Genomic DNA, 21169 nt, shown 5'->3' with positions numbered 1-21169 from the left:
TCTGGTCTCATCTAGTCTCGTTCTGTCTTGTCTCGTTCCGTCTGGTCTCATCTGGTTTCATTCTGTCTGGTCTCGTCTGGTTTCATCTGGTCTCATTCTATCTGGTCTCGTTCCGTCTGGTCTCAACTGGTCTCATCTGGTCTCGTTCGTCTGGTCTCGTCTGGTCTCTTCTGGTCTTGTTCCGTCTGGTCTGATCTCATCTGGTCTCATTCCGTCTGGTCTCACCTGTCTTGTTCCGCCTGGTCTCATCTGGTCTTGTTCCGTCAGGTCTTCTTCCGCCTGGTCTCATCTGGTCTCGTTCCGTCTGGTCTCGTTCCGTCTGGTCTGGTTCTGTCTGGTCTTGTTCCGTCTGGTCCCGTCTGGTCTCATCTGGTCTCGTTCCATCTGGTCTCGTTCCATCTGTATCGTCTGGTCTCATCTGCTCTCGTTCTGTCTAGTCTCATTGTGGAGGCCATTGATCAGGAAATGTTTATAACAGTGATTAACTCACTGGGAAACTCCTGGAGAACCTCTTCGAGACCAGGAGAGATTGGGGTTTTATTTACGACATCACTATTAAGTCATTGTAGGGGCCCTCTTCTATCCATGGCTGTTCAGAAACAAACATCAACTGACAATGCACAGTTACAAGAAGGTCTGCATTATGCATTCTTGCAGCAACAGGAAATGTGAATTATTATGTGGATTATAATTAATGGCCATTTTTGTATGGTACATTTTCATACATTTTTCATTCAAAGTTTAAATTACTAACTTTAGAAGCCTTTTTAAACCTCAAATACACTACAAGTGTTGTGCAAGTGTCTTGCTGTGCAGGAAAATTCTCAGCAACAAAATAGTGATCAAATTAAGATCCCACATCTATGTGTTTGTACTTCATGTGATCTGTAATGCAGTTTGAACACCCACTAGCCTCAATGTGGTGAACACATAATGTAGGCCTAGTTTGAATCCTGGGGCTGGTAATAGAGCGCTCCCCCAGAGAGATCAGGGGGAACTGGGTCAGAGTAGTCTCAGCTGCTGGGTGTATGGAGCCCCGGCCCGGATCACATCACATCAGAGGAACACAGTAAACACACACATAGGGCACCGCTAGGCCTGGGCTCTTCTCTGGGCTGCCCTAGTCTCCCGGGGGAAGATGACAAATCCTACATCTAACAAGCAGTAAATAACTCAAAGCAGGCAGCCATTTTGATAAAAAATAGTAGGTGTTTGCTTGTTGTTATGTCTCTATGATAGTCAGAAGAGTTGGATAAAGTCCAGGGTAATATTTCTGCTCTAGGGCCAGGGAAAACTCCTGTCCTTGGTCGTCTCCTAATTCACAATGGCATACTGCTGACCTTGTTTATGGCTGAATAGTTGATGGTGGAAGTCTGGAGGATCCTGGGTAGCTGGATATGTGGGGGAAAAGCTCACAGAGCTATTGGAGATATTGAACATCACCTCACAAACTTCTGTTGTGAATAACTTCTTTAATAACTTCTTTATCTCACACACACCCTTTCTCTCTCTCTCTCTCACTCCTCTTTTCTATCTATCATTTTAGTTCATGCCATCTCTCCTTCAGGGACATGACAGGTTATCAGTTTATTCACACGTTCCCCTTTCAACGCAACTGTTTTTTTTTTTTTTTTTTCTATTATAGTAGTACTCTGAGAAGAGTAGTCTTCCAATATTTGAGTTATTATGGTGTTGTATCCCACTACTACTCCATAAGAGCATGATGATGATGAGTTGTTATCTATTTTAACCAACAGCTCTTGAAATGAAGGGATTGGGGAATGTAAGATGAAGGTTATTAAATAACAGGCAGCACACCCTGAGGAAAGAGGTCTGCCTCTGCCTACATTCATCTTAGAGCTGTTCCAAAACCATGTCTCTAATAATCAACGCATCATGTTCTAAGAAACTCAATATTAATTACAATTGATTACTGTTCAAGAGCAGCACAATGTACTTGTGTTATTTAGTAAAAATGGAGTAAGATAAAATTCTGATCTAAGCCGTTTGAGTTTTTTTCCCGGCTATGGATGAGGTTAGGGTTTAGGAAGAACTAGCTGATCCTAGATCTGTGCCTAAGGGTAACTTCTACCTGGAATGTTTTTGTGTGCTGTGCCCTTTCATTCATGCAAAGCATTAAATGACAGTGACAGTAACAGTGGCCATTCTGTCTCACAGAGCTGCATTACTGTTGCAAACCAGTAGGAGGCAGAATAACCTATGCTAGTATCATGTATGCTACATCAACACTGGGACGCTGTGACTGAGCAGGGTTTGAAATATATAGGGCTCTGGTCAAAAGTAGTGCACTAAATAGAGAATAGGGTACCATTTGGGATGCATCCTTAGAGTCTTAATTTACATTTACATTTAAGTCATTTAGCAGACGCTCTTATCCAGAGCGACTTACAAGTACATACATTCATACTTTTTTTTTTTTTTTTGTACTGGCCCCCCGTGGGAATCGAACCCACAACCCTGGCGTTGCAAGCGCCATGCTCTACCAACTGAGCCACACGGGAATGCTTAATGTTACCCCTAGATTTAGTATACCCTTATGTGGGTTTGACCTGGATGGCCGAGCATCTCCAGATGTCCTTCTTCACCTGAGACATCCCCTCCCGGTGATCTGGTAGAGGACTCGTCAGTAGCACACGCACTGACACAGCCCCCCCCCCCCCCCCCCCCCCCCCCCGCAGCCCACAAGCTTAGGAGGGGTTGGGGTCCCATAAGCCATTAAATATATTTTTTTTAATTTCAAGAAATTTGCTTTAAAACTGCAATATTTTCTCTCAGCCTCATGGAACATGTATAGAGTAGTAGGAAATTAGCTTAGGGATTCTTGTCAAGACAATCCCTGTAAGGGAAAGTTTTTTTTAATAGTTGAAAAATATGGATTTTGTTGTATTATTTGAGCTTAAAATGTACATTTAGAGGAATTTTATAAGGGGAAAAGATTTGTAGAAATTCCCTTGTCCGGATAAAAGGATCTCAATTTCAAACTGTGGGAAACAGGCAGTTTATTGCAATAGCCCCTTTGTGACTTTAAAGACTATTTCTCTGAAAATGTAGATTTCTAAAAGAGGTGTCCGGGGATTTGGTTTACTCTCAGATTTGTCTAAAATCCTAAATGAATCAGAAATGAACAGGGTCAGCTATACCATAATGACTATTCTTCCCTTGAGTTGCGTTCCCATGCAAAACTAGACAGATAGCTAACAACTAAGTCTTCAATAAAACTCCCAAGGTGTGACTTTTCTTGAATGAATATATTGAAAACGTTTATGTTGTAAAACTACAAAATACAGAAAAGAATATACTTTAGTATTCAATTCACACCGACATACTGTAGCTGTACATTATACATTTGAAGTTGCATGAATACAAAGCACGTGCTAAGGTACCATGCATCTGGCATGATGCCAAACCATATAGCTAATTGCTTTCTCATATGGCAATTGACTAACTCCTTTCATTACTCTAATAATGTACAACCATCTATGTAGAATAACAAAGCATATTACACTAGAAACAGTAACAAAACTACAGTATTGTATATGTTACAATTCGTTTGCATGACGCACGAGCAAAGTAATACAGCTAACGGCATACATGAAAGGCATTGCAATGTGTGAATAAATGCAACCAACCAACATTGATATGTAAGCAACTCTATCAATAACAAGATTATCATCATTAGCTAAATGCTTGAATCGAACTTACAAACAAATATTTTCCAAGGCTGAAGCGTGACAAGAAATAACTACACTGAAAGACCTGCACCGTAGCGTTGTTTTTAGCTGCTTCTATGCGTGCAGAACGAATTCTCTACTTCCTGTTTGCGTACAGTCTAAGTACCAGAAAGCTCCACTAGGGGGCGAATAACACCATGGAACACAATGAAAATACATCTTAACCATTGTAATAAAATAATCTGTTACCTTCTAACAGGATGGCAGCACAATGACTCTTTATTCATGTCCTCATTACATGTAGCGCAACAAGACCACTCATGGTCTGGAAAGTTCTCTACTTTTGATATATTTAAACAAACAATATTGGTATCACCATGGTCACAATCATAAACTGTCAACTCCATCTGCCTGGTAGATTAAAATAGAATATGAATTATGGTTAAAATATGTTATATTTAAATGAGGTTTTAGTGTCAAAAAGCAAATCGCTACTGTGTATACAACTTAAAGGAGGAAGGAAAATTACATTTTTGTCAACTCCGCAAAACATAAACTCCGTCAGATTTTTGTCTGACGTCAACTCCATCAGAGTGCTGAAAGATCTGATAGAATAGTTATGTTTTTATTGGGGATTTTCAAGTGAATAATTTTCCATATTTTAAAAATGTTTTGTATAGAACTTTGTCTGTTTTGAGTATCTGTTGTCAACTCCGTCAGTGGTTTGTCAACTCCGTCACTGATGGCTATCCCCCTTAAGATATATTTTTTTGTCAATAATCTGAAAAAATATTGTAATCACTGTTCTATAACATACTGTATGCTTAAACAATTGAAGTATTTTCTGTGTTAGACCTAAGGGATAATGTTTGCTTTATAAATGTTGTTTTATGTTCTAAATCTAGAAAAACATGCCAAAATGCTAACCAAATTAGCCCTGGAGCATTTAATAGTGCTTTAAATCAAAACAAAAATATGTTTGGAGATTTCTATTACATATTTGAATAATCTAATCAAACAATCAAGTCCTTCAAACACTTATTGTAAATTGTAAAAATGCAAGGCATTTTATGGTGTCTGCGCTACGCCACTGAGCACACACCATGATCTTGTCCTGGCCCTCCAGCTGCTCCCAGCCTGAACTGTAGATCAACACAACACAGTGATCAGTCATTCAGCCAGCCATCTAGCTAGTCATTCAGCCAGACAGTTAGTCAAGCATTAACTTCTCTAGGATAGGGGGCAGCATTTTCACTTTTGGATAAATAGCATGCCCAATTTCAACTTCCTTCTACTCATCCCCAGAATATAAGATATGCATATTATTAGTAGATTTGGATAGAAAACACTCTGAAGTTTCTAAAACTGTTTGAATCATGTCTGTGAGTATCACAGAACTTATGTAGCAGGCAAAACCCCGAGGACTAACCATTCCGATTTTTTTGTTGTTGAGGTCACTGTCTGTTCAATGAGCTTTCATTGGGATACTAGATTTCTAATCAACCTGTTTGCAGTTCCTACCGCTTCCACTGGATGTCACCAGTCTTTGGAAATAGGTTGAGGTTATTCCTTTGTGCAATGAAGAAGAACGGCCATCTGGAATCAGTGTAACGTTATGTGTACTGTTTGAGAGTTGCGCAAGACTAAAAAAGTATCGTTAGTTTGTCGTCCTCCTGTATTGAAAACAGATAGACCCGTCTTCAATTTGATCGATTATTAACGTTTACAAATACCTTAAGTTGTATTACAAAAGTAGTTTGAAATGTTTTGGCAAAGTTTAGAGGTAATTTTTTAGATATTTTGTAGTGACGTTGCGCAAATTGGAAGCTGTTTTTTTCTGGATCAAACGCGCATCTTGTGACCTTAGCGTACTTCTAGGTATGTACGGCAAGACCAAATCGGAAAGATAGGTAGGAGAAACCTCATGTAATGCTTTGTAGGTTAGCAGTAAAAACTTTAAATCAGCCCTAGCCTTAACAGGAAGCCAGTGTAGAGAGGCTAGCACTGGAATAATATGATCAAATTTTGGGGTTCTAGTCAAGATTCTAGCAGCCGTGTTTAGCACTAACTGAAGTTTATTTAGTGCTTTATCTGTGTAGCTGGAAAGTAGAGCATTGCAGTAGTCTAACCTAGAAGTGACAAAACCATGGATACGTTTTTCTGCATCAGTTTTGGACAAAAAGTTTCAGATTTTTCCAATGTTATGTAGATGGTTAAAGCCGTCCTTGAAACAGTCTTGATATGTTCGTCAAAAGAGAGATCAGGGTCCAGAGTAACGCAGAGGTCCTTCACAGTTTTATTTGAGACGACTGCACAACCATCAAGATTAATTGTCAGATTCAACAGATGATCACTTTGTTTCTTGGGACCTAGAACTATCATCTCTGTTTTGTCCGAGTTTAAAAGTAGAACATTTGCCACCATCCACTTCCTTATGTCTGAAACACATGCTTCCAGGGAGGGCAATTTTGGGGCTTCACCATGTTTCATTGAAATGTACAGCTGTGTGTTGTCCGCATTGCAGTGAAAGTTAACATTATGTTTCCGAATGACATCACCAAGAGGTAAAATATAGAGTGAAAACAATAGTGGTCCTAAAACGGAGCCTTGAGGAACACCACAATTTACAGTTGATTTGTCAGAGGACAAACCATCTACAAACTGATATCTTTCCGACAGATAAGATCTAAACCAGGCCAGAACTTGTCCGTGTAGACCAATTTGCGTTTCCAGTCTCTCCAAAAGAATGTGGTGATCGATGGATTCAAAGCAGCACTAAGGACTAGGAGCACGAGGACAGATAAAGAGCCTCGGTCTGACGCCAATTAAAGGTCATTTACCACCTTCACAAATGCAGTCTCAGTGCTATGATGGGGTCTAAAACCAGACTGAAGCGTTTTGTATACATTGTTTGTCTTCAGGAAAGCAGTGAGTTGCTGTGCAACAGCTTTTTCTAAAACTTTTGAGAAGAATGGTAGATTCGATATAGGCCAATAGTTTTTTATATATTCTGGGTCAAGGTTTGGCTTTTTCAAGAGAGGCTTTATTAACTGCCACTTTTAGTGAGTTTGGTATACATCCGGTGGATAGGGAGCCGTTTATTATGTTCAACACACTGTAGGAGGGCCAAGCACAGGAAGCAGCTCTTTCAGTAGTTTAGTTGGAATAGGGTCCAGTATGCAGCTTGAAAGTTTAGAGGCCATGACTATTTTCATCAATGTGTCAAGTGATATAGTATTAAAAAACTTGTGTGTCTCCCTTGATCCTAGGTCCTGGCAGTGTTGTGCAGACTCAGGACAACTGAGCTTTGGAGAAATACGCAGATTTAAAGAGGAGTCCGTAATTTGCTTTCTAATGATCATGATCTTTTCGTCAAAAAAGTTCATGAATTTATAACTGCTGAAGTGAAAGCCATCCTCTCTTGGGGAATGCTGCTTTTTAGTTAGCTTTGCGACAGTATCAAATATACATTTAGGATTGTTCTTATTTTACTCAATGGAAAAATAGGATGATCGAGCAGCAGTGAAGGCTCTTCGATACTGCACGGTACTGTCTTTCCAAGCTCGTCGGAAGACTTCCCGTTTGGTGTAGCGCCATTTCCGTTCCAATTTTCTGGAAGCTTGTTTCAGGGCTCGGGTATTTTCTGTATACCAGGGAGCTAGTTTCTTATGACAAATGTTTTTTGTTTTAGGGTATTACGCACGGGTATTACGCAAGGTTTAATTGAGTTCCTCAGTTAGGTGGTTTACTGATTTTTGTACTCTGACGTCCTTGGGTAGGTGGAGGGAGTCTGGAAGGGCATTTAAGAATCTTTAGGTTGGCCGAGAATTTATAGCACGGCTTTTGATGATCCTTGGTTGGGGTCTGAGCAGATTATTTGTTGCGATTGCAAACGTAATAAAATGGTGGTCCGATGGTCCAGGATTACGAGGAAAAACATTAAGATCCACAACATTTATTCCACAGGACAAAACTAGGTCCAGAGTATGACTGTAGCAGTGAGTAGGTCCGGAGACATGTTGGACAAAACCCACTGAGTCGATGATGGCTCCTAAAGCCTTTTGGTTTGGGTCTGTGGACTTTTTCATTCATCCAGCCAGTCAGTTAGTAAGACAGTCAGTCAGTCAGACAGTCAGTCAGTCAGTCATTCAGACAGTCAGTCAGCAAGCCAACAAAGTCAGTCAGACAGTCAGTCAGCCTGTCCGTCAGTCATTTAGCCAGTCAGCACCACCAATGACCAGTAGAGTGAGCTAGAGGAGTAGAGCTCAGGCTACTGTACAGAACAGTAGAGGTAGCTATTGAGTAAGCATACAGAATGTTGTGACAGACAAGGGTTGAATTACACTATTTAACATACAATTACGATAACGCATAGAGGGTTGGAGCACCATTACGTCTGCTTCATCATGTCTGAAAGGACTTTTGGAGGAAGGTTTGTCAAACCTCATAAGCAAACGAACAAGAAGTGTTTTGATGTTGAACTTGTACACGATGTGCTCATAACGTGTTCTGCTCCTAATCATCTCTTTGTGTCAACGTCTTTGTCCTCTAGTTATCTAAAAAGCTCCTTTAAATCATAATTTTCGGCATAATTTGTCCCTCGTTTGATCAATGATGCAGTAGGGAGCCTTGAAGGAGAGTTGCGAGAGGGTTATTTGTCCCGGGTTAAGGGCCTTTTAACATTATCTCATAAACAATGGAGCGAATACACTTACATTACAGTCCACAGATTGTTTACTAATACGCTACTACACTTCAGTATCACACTGCGTGCGTGCGTGCGTGCGTGCGTGCGTGCGTGTGGGTGTATATTCTCTGCTGTGTAAGGTGTCACAGAGAGATGCTGTCAGTGAGAGAAAGAGGAAGATGTGAGTAGAGAGTAGGAGGGCTTTAAGAATGTGTTGTGGGGGTGTAGGTGCAGTGCATCAGTCTGTGACTAACCGAGACGAAGGGGCGGAGGAGGACACACCTGCGTCAGTTTGTACCCACTAGGATATATGACAAGATTCCAGTAGATGACAAGAATTACTTGACTCCAATTGTTATACAACCTTCATTGAGATGAAGACTGAAAGACAGAAGGGTTGAGAGGAACAGCGTGGGCCGTATTGGTGTACCTGAGAGTGGAGGGTGATATGTGTGTGTGTGTACGTGCGTGTGTATATGTATCTGTCTGTTTGTGTGATGGTTCCAAGGCTGTGGTGAGTGAACCGTGGGCTCTAAAACAGGGTTATAGCCAAGAGTCACTTAGAGGGCAACCTCATTAATTACCCCCCTCCCTTTACCCTTTCATCTCCCTCCTTTCTTCTATGCCACCCCCTTCTCCTCTCTTCCCTCCCTCCCCTCCTTCATTACCTCCAAGGTTAATTCAACATTATCTCCCAATGAGCCTCACTTTTCACCCCCCCTCCCATGTCCTCCCCTCACTACCTCACCTCTCTTAGGCTCCCCCCATCCCCTATCCCCCCCTAACTACCTCATCTTTCTTGGGCTCCCCCCATCCCCTATCCCCCCCTAACTACCTCATCTCTCTTGGGCACCCCCCATTCCATGTCCTCCTCTCACTACCTCATCTCTCTTGGGCTCTCCCATCCCCTATCCCTTATCCTCCCCTAAATACCTCATCTCTCTTGGGATCCCCCCATCCCCTGTCCTCCCCTAACTACCTCACCTCTCTTGGGCTCCCCCAATCCCATGCCCTCCCCTTACTACCCCACTTCTCTTGGGCTCCCCCATCCCCTGTCCTCCCTTCACTACCTCACCTCTCTTGGGCTCCCCCATCCCCTGTCCTGTCTGCTCCTCTCTCCTCATTGCATCCACTTCTCTCCTCAATAATCCTCTTCCTTCCCTTTTCTCGCCCTGCCCTACCTTCTCCTTCCTCTCTGCCAGTATGTACACTGAGCAGACGGACATACACCAGAATAAAGATTAGATCTCCTCTGCTCCTCCTGCCCTACCCTCTGCCCTCCTTCTCTCCTTATCCCTCTCTACCAGTGCTTACCTTGAGCAGGCAGGCAGGCAGGCAGGCAGGCAGGCAGGCAGGCAGGCAGGCAGGCAGGCAGGCAGGCAGGCAGGCAGGCAGGCAGACAGGCAGACAGACAGACAGACAGACGGGAGAGAGAGAGCTAGGTACTCCAAACTATCAGCCCTTAATTCAAATGAATAGGAGAATTTCCAGCACCGACTTTACGTGATGTAGGATACTTGACAGGGATTTGGCACACAATTAATTTTGCGTGTGTCCCTCTCTCGCTTTCGCTCTCTTCGCTTTTGCTCACTCTCTCTTTCCTATCCCTCTCGCTGTCTCCTATACAAGGCAGGTTATTGATTTTCAACCAAACAAGTTTGATGTTTTATTAAATAACTGACACTCTCCAGTGCTCCCTCCCTATTGATTTAGTGAGAAATGATGAGTGTTCTAGTTGAACACGTTGTCAAAGCTGATTTATCTGCATTTGATGGCCTTCAAGAAAATAAAATACATTTAAATTCCTGAATTTGAATTACAATTCATCTCTTCAGTTGAAAACAAATTGATTCTAATGTTTCAAACATGATAGATTGATAACAGGGCTGTCCAGAAACAACCTCTATCCTCTACCCCTATAGCCCTAGCTCAAGTCGATTTGAAAGGATCAGATAGGTATAAACAATTTGGTAATAGCTCCACCTTTCCCTCTAACTGGCAAGGTGGAATTCTCACTGTATTGCTTAAACCTATCCAATCCACCTATATTAATTTCTTACTCTCCACAGCCTCTCCGTCCTCTCAGGTTTGTGTTTTATAGTTGTTTCACTTTGAGTTCCAGTTCATTGCACTGCTGAGTCCCCACAGCTTTTTTCCCTAATGCTGGAAAGAGGGAGAGGGGTTGAAGAGAAGGTGAGAGGGGTGGAAGAGAAGGTGAGAGGGGTGAAAGAGAAGGTGAGAGGGGTGAAAGAGAGGATGAGAGGGTGGAAGAGAAGGTGAGAGGGGTGAAAGAGAAGGTGAGAGGGGTGAAAGAGAGGATGAGAGGGTGGAAGAGAAGGTGAGAGGGGTGAAAGAGAAGGTGAGAGGGGTGAAAGAGAGGATGAGAGGGTGGAAGAGAAGGTGAGAGGGATGGAATGGAGGGTGAGAGTGAGAGTGGTGGAAGAGAAGGTGAGAGGGGTGAAAGAGAGGATGAGAGGGTGGAAGAGAAGGTGAGAGGGGTGGAATGGAGGGTGAGAGGGGTGGAAGAGAGGGTAAGAGGGTGGAAGAGAGGGTGAGAGGGGTGGAATGGAGGGTGAGAGGGGTGGAAGGGAAGGTGAGAGGGGTGAAAGAAAAGGTGAGAGGGGTGGAAGAGTGTGAAAGGGTGGAAGAGAAGGTGAGAGAGGTGGAATGGAGGGTGAGAGGGGTGGAAGAGAGGGTATGAGGGTGGAAGAGAGGGTGAGAGGGGTGGAATGGAGGGTGAGTGGGGTGGAATGGAGGGTGAGAGGGGTGGAAGAGAGGGTATGAAGGTGGAAGAGAGGGTGAGAGGGGTGGAATGGAGGGTGAGAGGGGTGGAATGGAGGGTGAGAGGGGTGGAAGGGAAGGTGAGAGGGGTGGAAGGGAAGGTGAGAGGGGTGGAAGAGTGTGAGAGGGTGGAATGGAGGGTGAGAGGGTGGAAGAGGGTGAGAGGGATGGAAGAGAGGGTGGGAGGGGTGGAAGGGAAGGTGAGAGGGGTGGAAGAGTGTGAGAGGGGTGGAAGAGAGGGTGAGAGGGGTGGAAGAGAGGGTGAGAGGGGTGGAATGGAGGGTGAGAGGGGTGGAAGAGAGGGGGAGAGGGGTGGAATGGTGGGTGAGAGGGGTAGAAGAGAAGGTGAGAGGGTGGAAGACAGGGTGAGAGGGGGGAGCAGGGTCAGAGGTGTGGGAAAGGGGTAGCAAGGTAGATGGAAGAGAGAGGAACACCAGAGAGAGAGGGGGAAAGGGGTAGAGAGTCCACAACTCAAACCACAAATGGTTGTTGGTGCGAGGTATATATATATATATACACAGTTGAAGTTGGAAGTTTACATACACTTAGGTTGGAGTCATTAAAACTCGTTTTTCAACCACTCCACAAATTTCTTGTTAACAAACTATAGTTTTGGCAAGTCGGTTAGGACATCTACTTTGTGCATGACACAAGTCATTTTTCCAACAATTGTTTACAGACAGATTATTTCACTTATAATTCACTGTGTCACAATTCCAGTGGGTCAGAAGTTTACATACACTAAGTTGACTGTGCCTTTAAACAGCTTGGAAAATTCCAGAAAATGATGTCATGGCTTTAGAAGCTTCTAATAGACTAATTGACATCATTTGAATCAATTGGAGGTGTACCTGTGGATGTATTTCAAGGCCTACCTTCAAACTCAGTGCCTCTTTGCTTGACATCATGTGAAAATCTAAAGAAATCAGTCAAGACCTCAGAAAAATATTGTAGACCTCCACAAGTCTGGTTCATCCTTGGGAGCAATTTCCAAATGCATGAAGGTACCATGTTCATCTGTACAAACAATAGTACGCAAGTATAAACACCATGGGAACACGCAGCTGTCATACCACTCAGGAAGGAGATGCGTTCTGTCTCATAGAGATGAACGTACTTTGGTGCGAAAAGTGCAAATTAATCCCAGAACAACAGCAAAGGACCTTGTGAAGATGCTGGAGAAAACAGGTGCAAAAGTATCGATATCCACAGTAAAACGAGTCCTATATCGACATAACCTGAAAGGTCCCTCAGCAAGGAAGAAGCCAATGCTCCAAAACCGCCATAAAAAAAGCCAGTCTACGGTTTGCAACTGACAAAGATTGTACTTTTTGGAGAAATGTCCTCTGGTCTGATGAAACAAAAATAGAACTGTTTGGCTATAATGACCATCATTATGTTTGGAGGAAAAAGGGGGAGGCTTGCAAGCTGAAAAATACCATCCCAACCGTGAAGCACAGGGGTAGCAGCATCATGTTGTGGGGGTCCTTTGCTGCAGGAGGGATTGGGGGACTTCACAAAATAGATGGCGTCATGAGGGAGGAAAATTATGTGGATATATTGAAGCAACATCTCAAGACATCAGTCAGGAAGTTAAAGCTTGGTCGCAAATGGGTCTTCCAAATGGACAATGACCCCAAGCATACTTCCAAAGCTGTGGCAAAATGGCTAAAGGACAACAAAGTCAAGGTATCGGAGTGGCCATCACAAAGCCCTGAGCTCAATCCTATAGAACATTTGTGGGCAGAACTGAAAAAGCGTGTGCGAGCAAGGAGGCCTACAAACCTGACTCAGTTACACCAGCTCTGTCAGGAGGTATGGGCCAAAATTCACCCAACTTATTGAGGGAAGCTTGTGGAAGGCTAATTGAAACGTTTGACCCAAGTTAAACAATTTAAAGGCAATGCTACCAAATACTAATTGAGTGTATGTAAACTTCTGACCCACTGGGATGTGATGAAAGAAATAAAAGCTGAAATAAATCATTCTCTCTACTATTATTCTGACATTTCACATTCTTCAAATAAAGTGGTGATCCTAACTGAGCTAAGACAGGGAATTTTTACTAGGATTAAATGTCAGGAATTGTGAAAAACTGAGTTTAAATGTATTTGGCTAAGGTGTATGTTAACTTCCGACTTCAACTGATATATATATATATATACACACACATATGTTTTAAGTGAGAAGTAGGCATTGGTCAGAAGCTGAAAAAGAGAGGAAATTCACATGAGCACCACAATGCCTATTCCACCTATGCTCTACCAAGGCTTTCCAGCACACAGCTTTGACCTACTACAGGAGCAATGTTGGTATTGGTACCGTGTGTTAGGAATAATAAATTCCCTGTAAACATAATTTTTCTTTGCCTCTGTCGTCCTTCCCCGCACCTACGATCACATACTTTTTTCACTCCACGGGGAGTTGAGATATAGCGGGGTGTTGCGTTCCCTCCTCCAAGAGGCGTACGTAACATACTTCATAGCTACTGTAGTAGGTCAAAGCTGTGTGCTGGAGAACCTTGGTAGAGAATAGGTGAAGTAGGCATTGTGGTGCTCCTGAATTGCCTTTCTTTTTCAGCTTCAGACTAATGCCTACTTCTCACCTAAAACATCGTTTTTTTGTTTTTAATTTCCATATTTTTTACACCGGAAGGTATATGCCACATTATTATACAACATTCTAATACAGCATAACAGCAGTAAAAGTTAAGTGAAAAAAAGGCAACAGAAATAATGTAGTTGTTAGTATTTATTTAATATTAACAGCGGATTTTCCAGAGGGAAGTGAAAAACCAGAAACCCATTTAAGCCAATATAGAGTAAACTGAAAAAATATCCATGATCTCTCTTAAGACAGTCAAGCAAGCTCCTGGAAAATACACAAATAATCAACATGTACCCATTAACTATATAAAGTACGTAAAGATGTACCTTAAAGTTTACTGAAGAAAGGCCTAGTACTACATTACCTGTTAACAAAAGTGAGTTATCACTAAATATAAAATGTACAACCAAATTTACATTCATCAGAGATACTTTTTAAATACAATTCAGGGATGACCACAATTGCTCTTGACAAACTACAGGTTTATACAGACTTTTTTGTTCAAGCCCAGTTCTACCACACCTGATTCTACTACTCATGGTCTGGATGAACAGCTGAGGTCTCGATGAACAGCTGAGGTCTGGATGAACAGCTGAGGTCTCGATGAACAGCTGAAGTCTCGATGAACAGCTGAGGTCTCGATGAACAGCTGAGTAGTAGAATCAGGTGTGGTGGCACTGGGCTTGAACAGAAAAACATGCAAAACCCTGTGGATCGTCAAGGGCAATGTTGGTAACTCCTGATAAAAACACTATTGATAAGTATTGATAGTGTGTCAAGTACCATGTGTACCATGTGCATTTGAATTGGTGTAAGTCGTTTGTCAGCTCCAGCTGACATTTCTCCGTGGCAGGCGCACAATCCACCATTTTACCATAACACACTGTGTCCCTGGACAGTACTGTAGGGATGCATCTCACGGATGAGGGCAACGACCTCTTCCCTGAGAGTCAGCTGGTCTCTCCTCTGTTCTAGCAAGACACGCGCAGTAGTACACCGCACTCACTGCCACTTGCCTGCCACTCCACGAACCCAAAGCTTATTTTAAGAGTCACCTAATACACTGATCAAAAATATGAACCCAACTTCTAAAGTGCTGGTCCCATGTTTCATGAGCTGAAATAAAAGATCCCAGAAATGTACCATATGCACAAAAAGCTTATTTCTCTCCAATTTTGTGTACAAATTTGTTTACATCCATGTTAGATAAGATAATCCAAGATAATCCATCCACCTGACAGGTGTGGCATATCAAGAAGCTGATTAAACAGCATGATCATTACACAGGTGCAACTTGTGCTGGGGACAATAAAAGGCCACTCTAAAAATGTGCAGTTGTGTCACACAACACGATGTCTCAAGTTTTGAGGGAGCATGCAATTGGCATGGTGACTGCAGGAATGTCCACCAGAGGTGTTGCCAGACAATTGAATGTTCATTTCTCTATCATAAGCAGCCTCCAATGTCATTTTAGACAATTTGGCAGTATGTCCAACTGGCCTCACAACCGCAGACCACGTGTAACCACGCCGGCCCAGGGGGGTAGTGCTGAGGAGTATTTCTGTCTGTAATAAGGCCATTTTGTGGGGAAAACTAATTCTGATTGGCTGGGCCTGGCTCCCCAGTGGGTGTCCTCTTAGGCCCACCCATGGCAGCGCCCCTGCCCAGTCATGTGAAATCCATAGACTAAAGTCTAATTAATTTATGAATTTCTCATACGAACCGTAACTCAGCAAAATCTTTGAAATTGTTGCATGTTGTGTTTATATTTTTGTTCAGTATAAATGAAAATAAGTGTGTGTGTGTGTGTGTCGGAGGGGGGGGGCTGTCAAAACTAAAAACTAAAATAATGGTCTAAATGTATCCTCCGGGAAGCCAACCCACAATCTTCAGATTCACAGGCAGAACCGGTTCTTAAAACATTGATTTCGACAGACCATTTAACTGGACTGTCTGGAAGCGTTCGTTGCAAAATTATTTTGTTAATTCACTCAGTATTGATTGAATGTTTATTTGTCTTGCTTGGTTAAAATAGAAGGATAAAAAACTTGATTTGTTGAAAACAGACTCATTCAATCATGTAACTAACCATGTTAGCAAGCATGTGATTTTCTTTTGACTGCGCACAGCATGGCGCACAATTTAAGCAAGCAAAGAGGGGGTTCGATTCATTTGGCCCTGGGTACACCGGGCTAAGGCCCGTCACAGGCAAAAGCGGGGAGGGAAGGCAGATAGAGTGTTTTTATCAAAAGCAATCATTTATGAAAACACAAATCCTTCCCCTACACATGTTTAATTACGTCACTTTTGAGCCATTTTGATTTACGCGCTTTGAGCCCACTTCACCGTCAGACATCCGTCAGCATTGTCCTTTTACAGCTTCATCAAAAGCCAAGTGGAAGAAATAGAGAGAGAAACAGACAGACGGACGGACGGGCGGACGGACGGACAGAACGACAGAAAGAACGTTTTTACCTTATGTTGATCCTCTGGAGGCAGAGACACACAGTGCTTTGATTCCCCTCAGGGATATCTGCTTTGCACACACACACCCAACCCCTCTCTGACTCAGGATGCAGCCATGTAAAGAGCTTACCGTGGGTAGCGGGGGATGAGCAATGCTGCTGTTGTTTCAGCTGCATTAGGAGTTTTAAACAGCAGTGTATGTTGGTGTTGGTGCGTGTGTGTACGACTGTGTGTGCGCATGCCTGTGTAAAGCGGGGTGTAAGTGCAGTGCACCCAATGTCACGTTAATTGATGTGCCCTGATCAGTTCCTCCCACTGATATTGAAGCTTATCTTTTGGGAAAGAAATGGGACATAACCTAGTCTCTCTCAGTATACCTCAACTTTCTCCTCTTCTCACATTTCAGGGTAGCTCTTTTTAATCATTCTCCATCCATTCTGGCTGTATTTGAAAGAAGTCACACCGGCAAGGGGTTGTATTAAAGAAGTCACACCGACAGGGGGTAGTATTAAAGAAGTCACACCGACAGGGGGTAGTATTAAAGAAGTCACACCGACAGGGGGTAGTATTAAAGAAGTCACACCGGCAGGGGGTTGTATTAAAGAAGTCACACCGGCAGGGGGTTGTATTAAAGAAGTCACACCGGCAGGGGGTTGTATTAAAGAAGTCACACCGGCAGGGGGTTGTATTAAAGAAGTCACACCGGCAGGGGGTTGTATTAAAGAAGTCACACCGACAGGGGGTTGTATTAAAGAAGTCACACCGGCAGGGGGTTGTATTAAAGAAGTCACACCGGCAGGGGGTTGTATTAAAGAAGTCACACCGACAGGGGGTTGTATTAAAGAAGTCACACCGACAGGGGGTTGTATTAAAGAAGTCACACCGACAGGGGGTTGTATTAAAGAAGTCACACCGACAGGGGGTTGTATTAAAGAAGTCACACCGGCAGGGGGTTGTATTAAAGAAGTCACACCGACAGGGGGTTGTATTAAAGAAGTCACACCGGCAGGGGGTTGTATTAAAGAAGTCACACCGGCAGGGGGTAGTATTAAAGAAGTCACACCGGCAGGGGGTAGTATTAAAGAAGTCACACCGGCAGGGGGTTGTATTAAAGAAGTCACACCGGCAGGGGGTTGTATTAAAGAAGTCACACCGACAGGGGGTTGTATTAAAGAAGTCACACCGGCAGGGGGTTGTATTAAAGAAGTCACACCGGCAGGGGGTTGTATTAAAGAAGTCACACCGACAGGGGGTTGTATTAAAGAAGTCACACCGACAGGGGGTTGTATTAAAGAAGTCACACCGACAGGGGGTTGTATTAAAGAAGTCACACCGGCAGGGGGTTGTATTAAAGAAGTCACACCGACAGGGGGTTGTATTAAAGAAGTCACACCGGCAGGGGGTTGTATTAAAGAAGTCACACCGGCAGGGGGTAGTATTAAAGAAGTCACACCGGCAGGGGGTAGTATTAAAGAAGTCACACCGGCAGGGGGTTGTATTAAAGAAGTCACACCGGCAGGGGGTTGTATTAAAGAAGTCACACCGACAGGGGGTAGTATTAAAGAAGTCACACCGGCAGGGGGTTGTATTAAAGAAGTCACACCGACAGGGGGTTGTATTAAAGAAGTCACACAGGCAGGGGGTTGTATTAAAGAAGTCACACCGGCAGGGGGTTGTTATTAAAGAAGTCACACAGGCAGGGGGTAGTATTAAAGAAGTCACACCGGCAGGGGGTTGTATTAAAGAAGTCACACCGACAGGGGGTTGTATTAAAGAAGTCACACAGGCAGGGGGTTGTATTAAAGAAGTCACACCGGCAGGGGGTTGTATTAAAGAAGTCACACCGACAGGGGGTTGTATTAAAGAAGTCACACCGACAGGGGGTTGTATTAAAGAAGTCACACCGACAGGGGGTTGTATTAAAGAAGTCACACAGGCAGGGGGTTGTATTAAAGAAGTCACACCGACAGGGGGTTGTTATTAAAGAAGTCACACCGACAGGGGGTAGACCTAGGCATTCACTTCTCTCTGGTTTTCATTTTATAACATCAAATGTGATACCCAGCAGCAGGTTCATGTTTATTGTCATGAGTCTTGTCCTGGAGGCAGAACTGAGTGATTTCACATTCAAAAGTCAAAATTGCAAAGTCAAAATTGTAAAAATGTGCTTTTTTGTATTAATTTAAGGTTCCACTTTTTTTTTTTTAAAGGTGCTATCTAGAACCAAAAAGGGTTATTTGGCTTTCCCCATAGGATATCTATTAAATAGATTCTTCAAATTTTGAAGAACCCCTTTTGGTTCCAGGTAGAACCGTTTACACAGAGGGTTTTACTTGGAATCAAAAATGGTTCTACCTGGAACCAAAAAGGGTTCTCCTATGGGGACAGCCGCAGAACCCTTTTGGAACCCTTTTTTCTAAGAGTGTAAGGTTAGGCATTAGGGTTAGCAGTGTTGTTAAGGTTAGGGTTAAGGTTAGGTTTAAAATCAGATTTTATGACTTTGTGGCTGTGCCAGCTAGTGACCACTCTGCAGAGCTGCCTCCAGAACAACATTCATGATGAAAAATGCTAACCTGCAACACAGCACCTCAATGGAATATTACTCAATGGAAAAAGTATGATTGATGTTTCCATTGATAGTACAGATATATTAATTTGAAGACAGGAGTGTATCATCATGGTTACATGTTATCCATCTACAGTGCATGGGTAGGTAGTTCCTTCTATAGAAATAGAATGACTAGAATGGACCTTCCAATTCCATTAAATTTCTATGGTGCCCTCCCTGTAGCTACAGTAAATTAACTGTGTGTTTACTGTCTGTTCCACAGACCATAGTTCGAGGGAACCGTCCCCCGAAGGATGCGTCCATCAATGGTCTCCTGGAGGAGTTCGACAGCATATCTGTGACACGTTCCAACTCCCTACGTAAAGAAAGCCCTACGGGCTCCCACCAGGCTGGGGCCCCCAAACCCGCCTCCCACCACCCCCAACACCCCCACCCCAACGAGGAGAACGGCTTCAGCCACTATTACTCCCGGTACTCCTGTGACCTGGACACCTCCAGTAGGGACTTCTCTCTGGAGCCCTACAGGAAGGACAGTAAAGGCTTTGCTCCAGATGGTGACTGGGCCGTGGGGAGACACTACCGCTTCCCCAAACAGAACGGCCACCTCACCCACGCCACCCGCATCCCCTTCTACCCCGACGCCATGCCTCAGAAGGCCGATTACGCCAAGCTGCCTCCGGACTACCACACCTACCTGGAGAGCAAGGTGGCGGGGGCGCGCTCGGCCGACGAGGTGGGATCAGGGTCCGGGGTGGGCAGCGGAGGGGGGTCCGCCGGGTCCACAACAGGGGGGTACTACCGTGCGTCCGTAGGTGGCTCGTCCAGTCAGGACTACCGGGACGCGTCAATGGTGGGGACGCCGTCCCGCACATCGCTGCACAGCGAGCAAATCAACTACCCGGACAGCGAGTGGAGCTACAGCGGCGTGTCCAGAGATGAGTACGAGAAGAGGCCCAAGTCGTCGTCTGTGAGGCAGAACAGCCCCACGCCGGCCATCAGACAGCGCTCCAGGTCGGGGTCTGGCCTCCAGGAGCCCAACGTGCCCCACAGGGCCAGCGGGGTCTTTAAGAGTCCTCCTCAGACACACCCCTACAGCTCCTACACCTACCCACGCCTCTCAGAGACACTCACCAACTCACAGGCCATGGCCAAGGTACGTCTGGGCTGGTGTGTATATTTCCATGTGTTGGAAAATATGAATGCCAAGGTATGACACCAAGGGCAACATGTTAGTACTGTTATTTTCTACTATTATCAACATAATAAATAATCTAGTTTTGGTAATAATTTGGATCAGCTGATAAGTAATAGGCAGCATTTCCCTATGAAGTACCTACTAAACTGATAGGTTTGATTTGTTAGAATCCCCATTAGCCGACCACAATGGAGACAGCTGGTCTTACTGGGGTCCGACACATGAGACAATACAGACATTGCAGACATTGCAGACATTGCAGACAATACAGACATTACAGACAATACAGACATTACAGACAATACAGACAATACAGACATTGCAAACATTGCAGACATTGCAGACATTACAGACAATATAGACAATACAGACATTACAGACAATACAGACATTACAGACATTACAGACAATACAGACAATACAGACAATACAGACAATACAGACATTACAGACATTACAGACATTAGAGGCACAGACATTACAGGCACAGACATTACAGACATTACAGGAGTTCCATGCACTCATGTCTCTGTATAATAATGTAGGTTTCCTATCATTTGTTCTGGACATGGGGACTGTGAAAAGACACCTCGTGGGATGTCTGGTGGGGTAAGTGTGTGTGGCAGTGCTGTGTGTAAGTTCCAACACATTTCTCTCTCCTCTATCTGTGTGATGGATCTAGTGTCAGTAGTTAATCTACTGTTCCCCAGCGGAGGAAGGCTCTGCTAAGACACAGAATTACCTTTACGGGATCCACACTAGATTCAATTAACTCTACACGCTACGATAACACAGTTCAGAGGAGGGGGAAAGGGGAGGCAGAGTGAAGGAGGGGAGGAAATGGAGGAGAGGAGGGAAGGAGGGGGGACAGAGGGAGGGAGGGGGGCAGGGGGAAGGAGGGGGGCAGAGGGAAGGAGGGGGGCAGGGGGGAGGAGGGGGAGAAATGGAGGAGGGGGGGCAGAGGGAAGGAGGGGGCAGGGGGAAGGAGGGGGGGCAGAGGTAAGGAGGGGGCATGGGGAAGGAGGGGGGCAGGGGGAAGGAGGGGGGGCAGAGGGAAGGAGGGGGAGAAATGGAGGAGGGGGGGCAGAGGGAAGGAGGGGGGGCAGAAAGAAGGAGGGGGGGCAGAAGGAAGGAGGGGGGTAGAGAGAAGGAGGGGGAGAAATGGAGGAGGG

The 21169-nt window shown here is 44.2% G+C and overlaps 1 protein-coding gene across 2 annotated transcripts in view; it reads left to right on the top strand.

Moving 5' to 3' along the window:
- The window catches only part of LOC120019508 (serine/threonine-protein kinase PAK 5-like), a 54546-nt gene that overhangs the window by 15215 nt on the left and 18162 nt on the right, over positions 1 to 21169 (top strand). Inside the window, exons 2-3 of one of the 2 annotated variants that reach the window (XM_038962805.1) lie at positions 19065 to 19570; positions 19628 to 19955. In XM_038962805.1, the coding sequence (XP_038818733.1) occupies positions 19065 to 19570; positions 19628 to 19955 (834 nt within the window). Of the gene's footprint in view, positions 1 to 19064; positions 19956 to 21169 lie in introns of both variants that reach the window. The other variant, XM_038962804.1, reaches the window with a different exon arrangement.

This window comes from Salvelinus namaycush, chromosome 24 (assembly GCF_016432855.1).
Source record: "Salvelinus namaycush isolate Seneca chromosome 24, SaNama_1.0, whole genome shotgun sequence".
NCBI lineage: Eukaryota > Metazoa > Chordata > Actinopteri > Salmoniformes > Salmonidae > Salvelinus > Salvelinus namaycush.
This window is presented reverse-complemented; position numbering and strand designations above follow the sequence as displayed.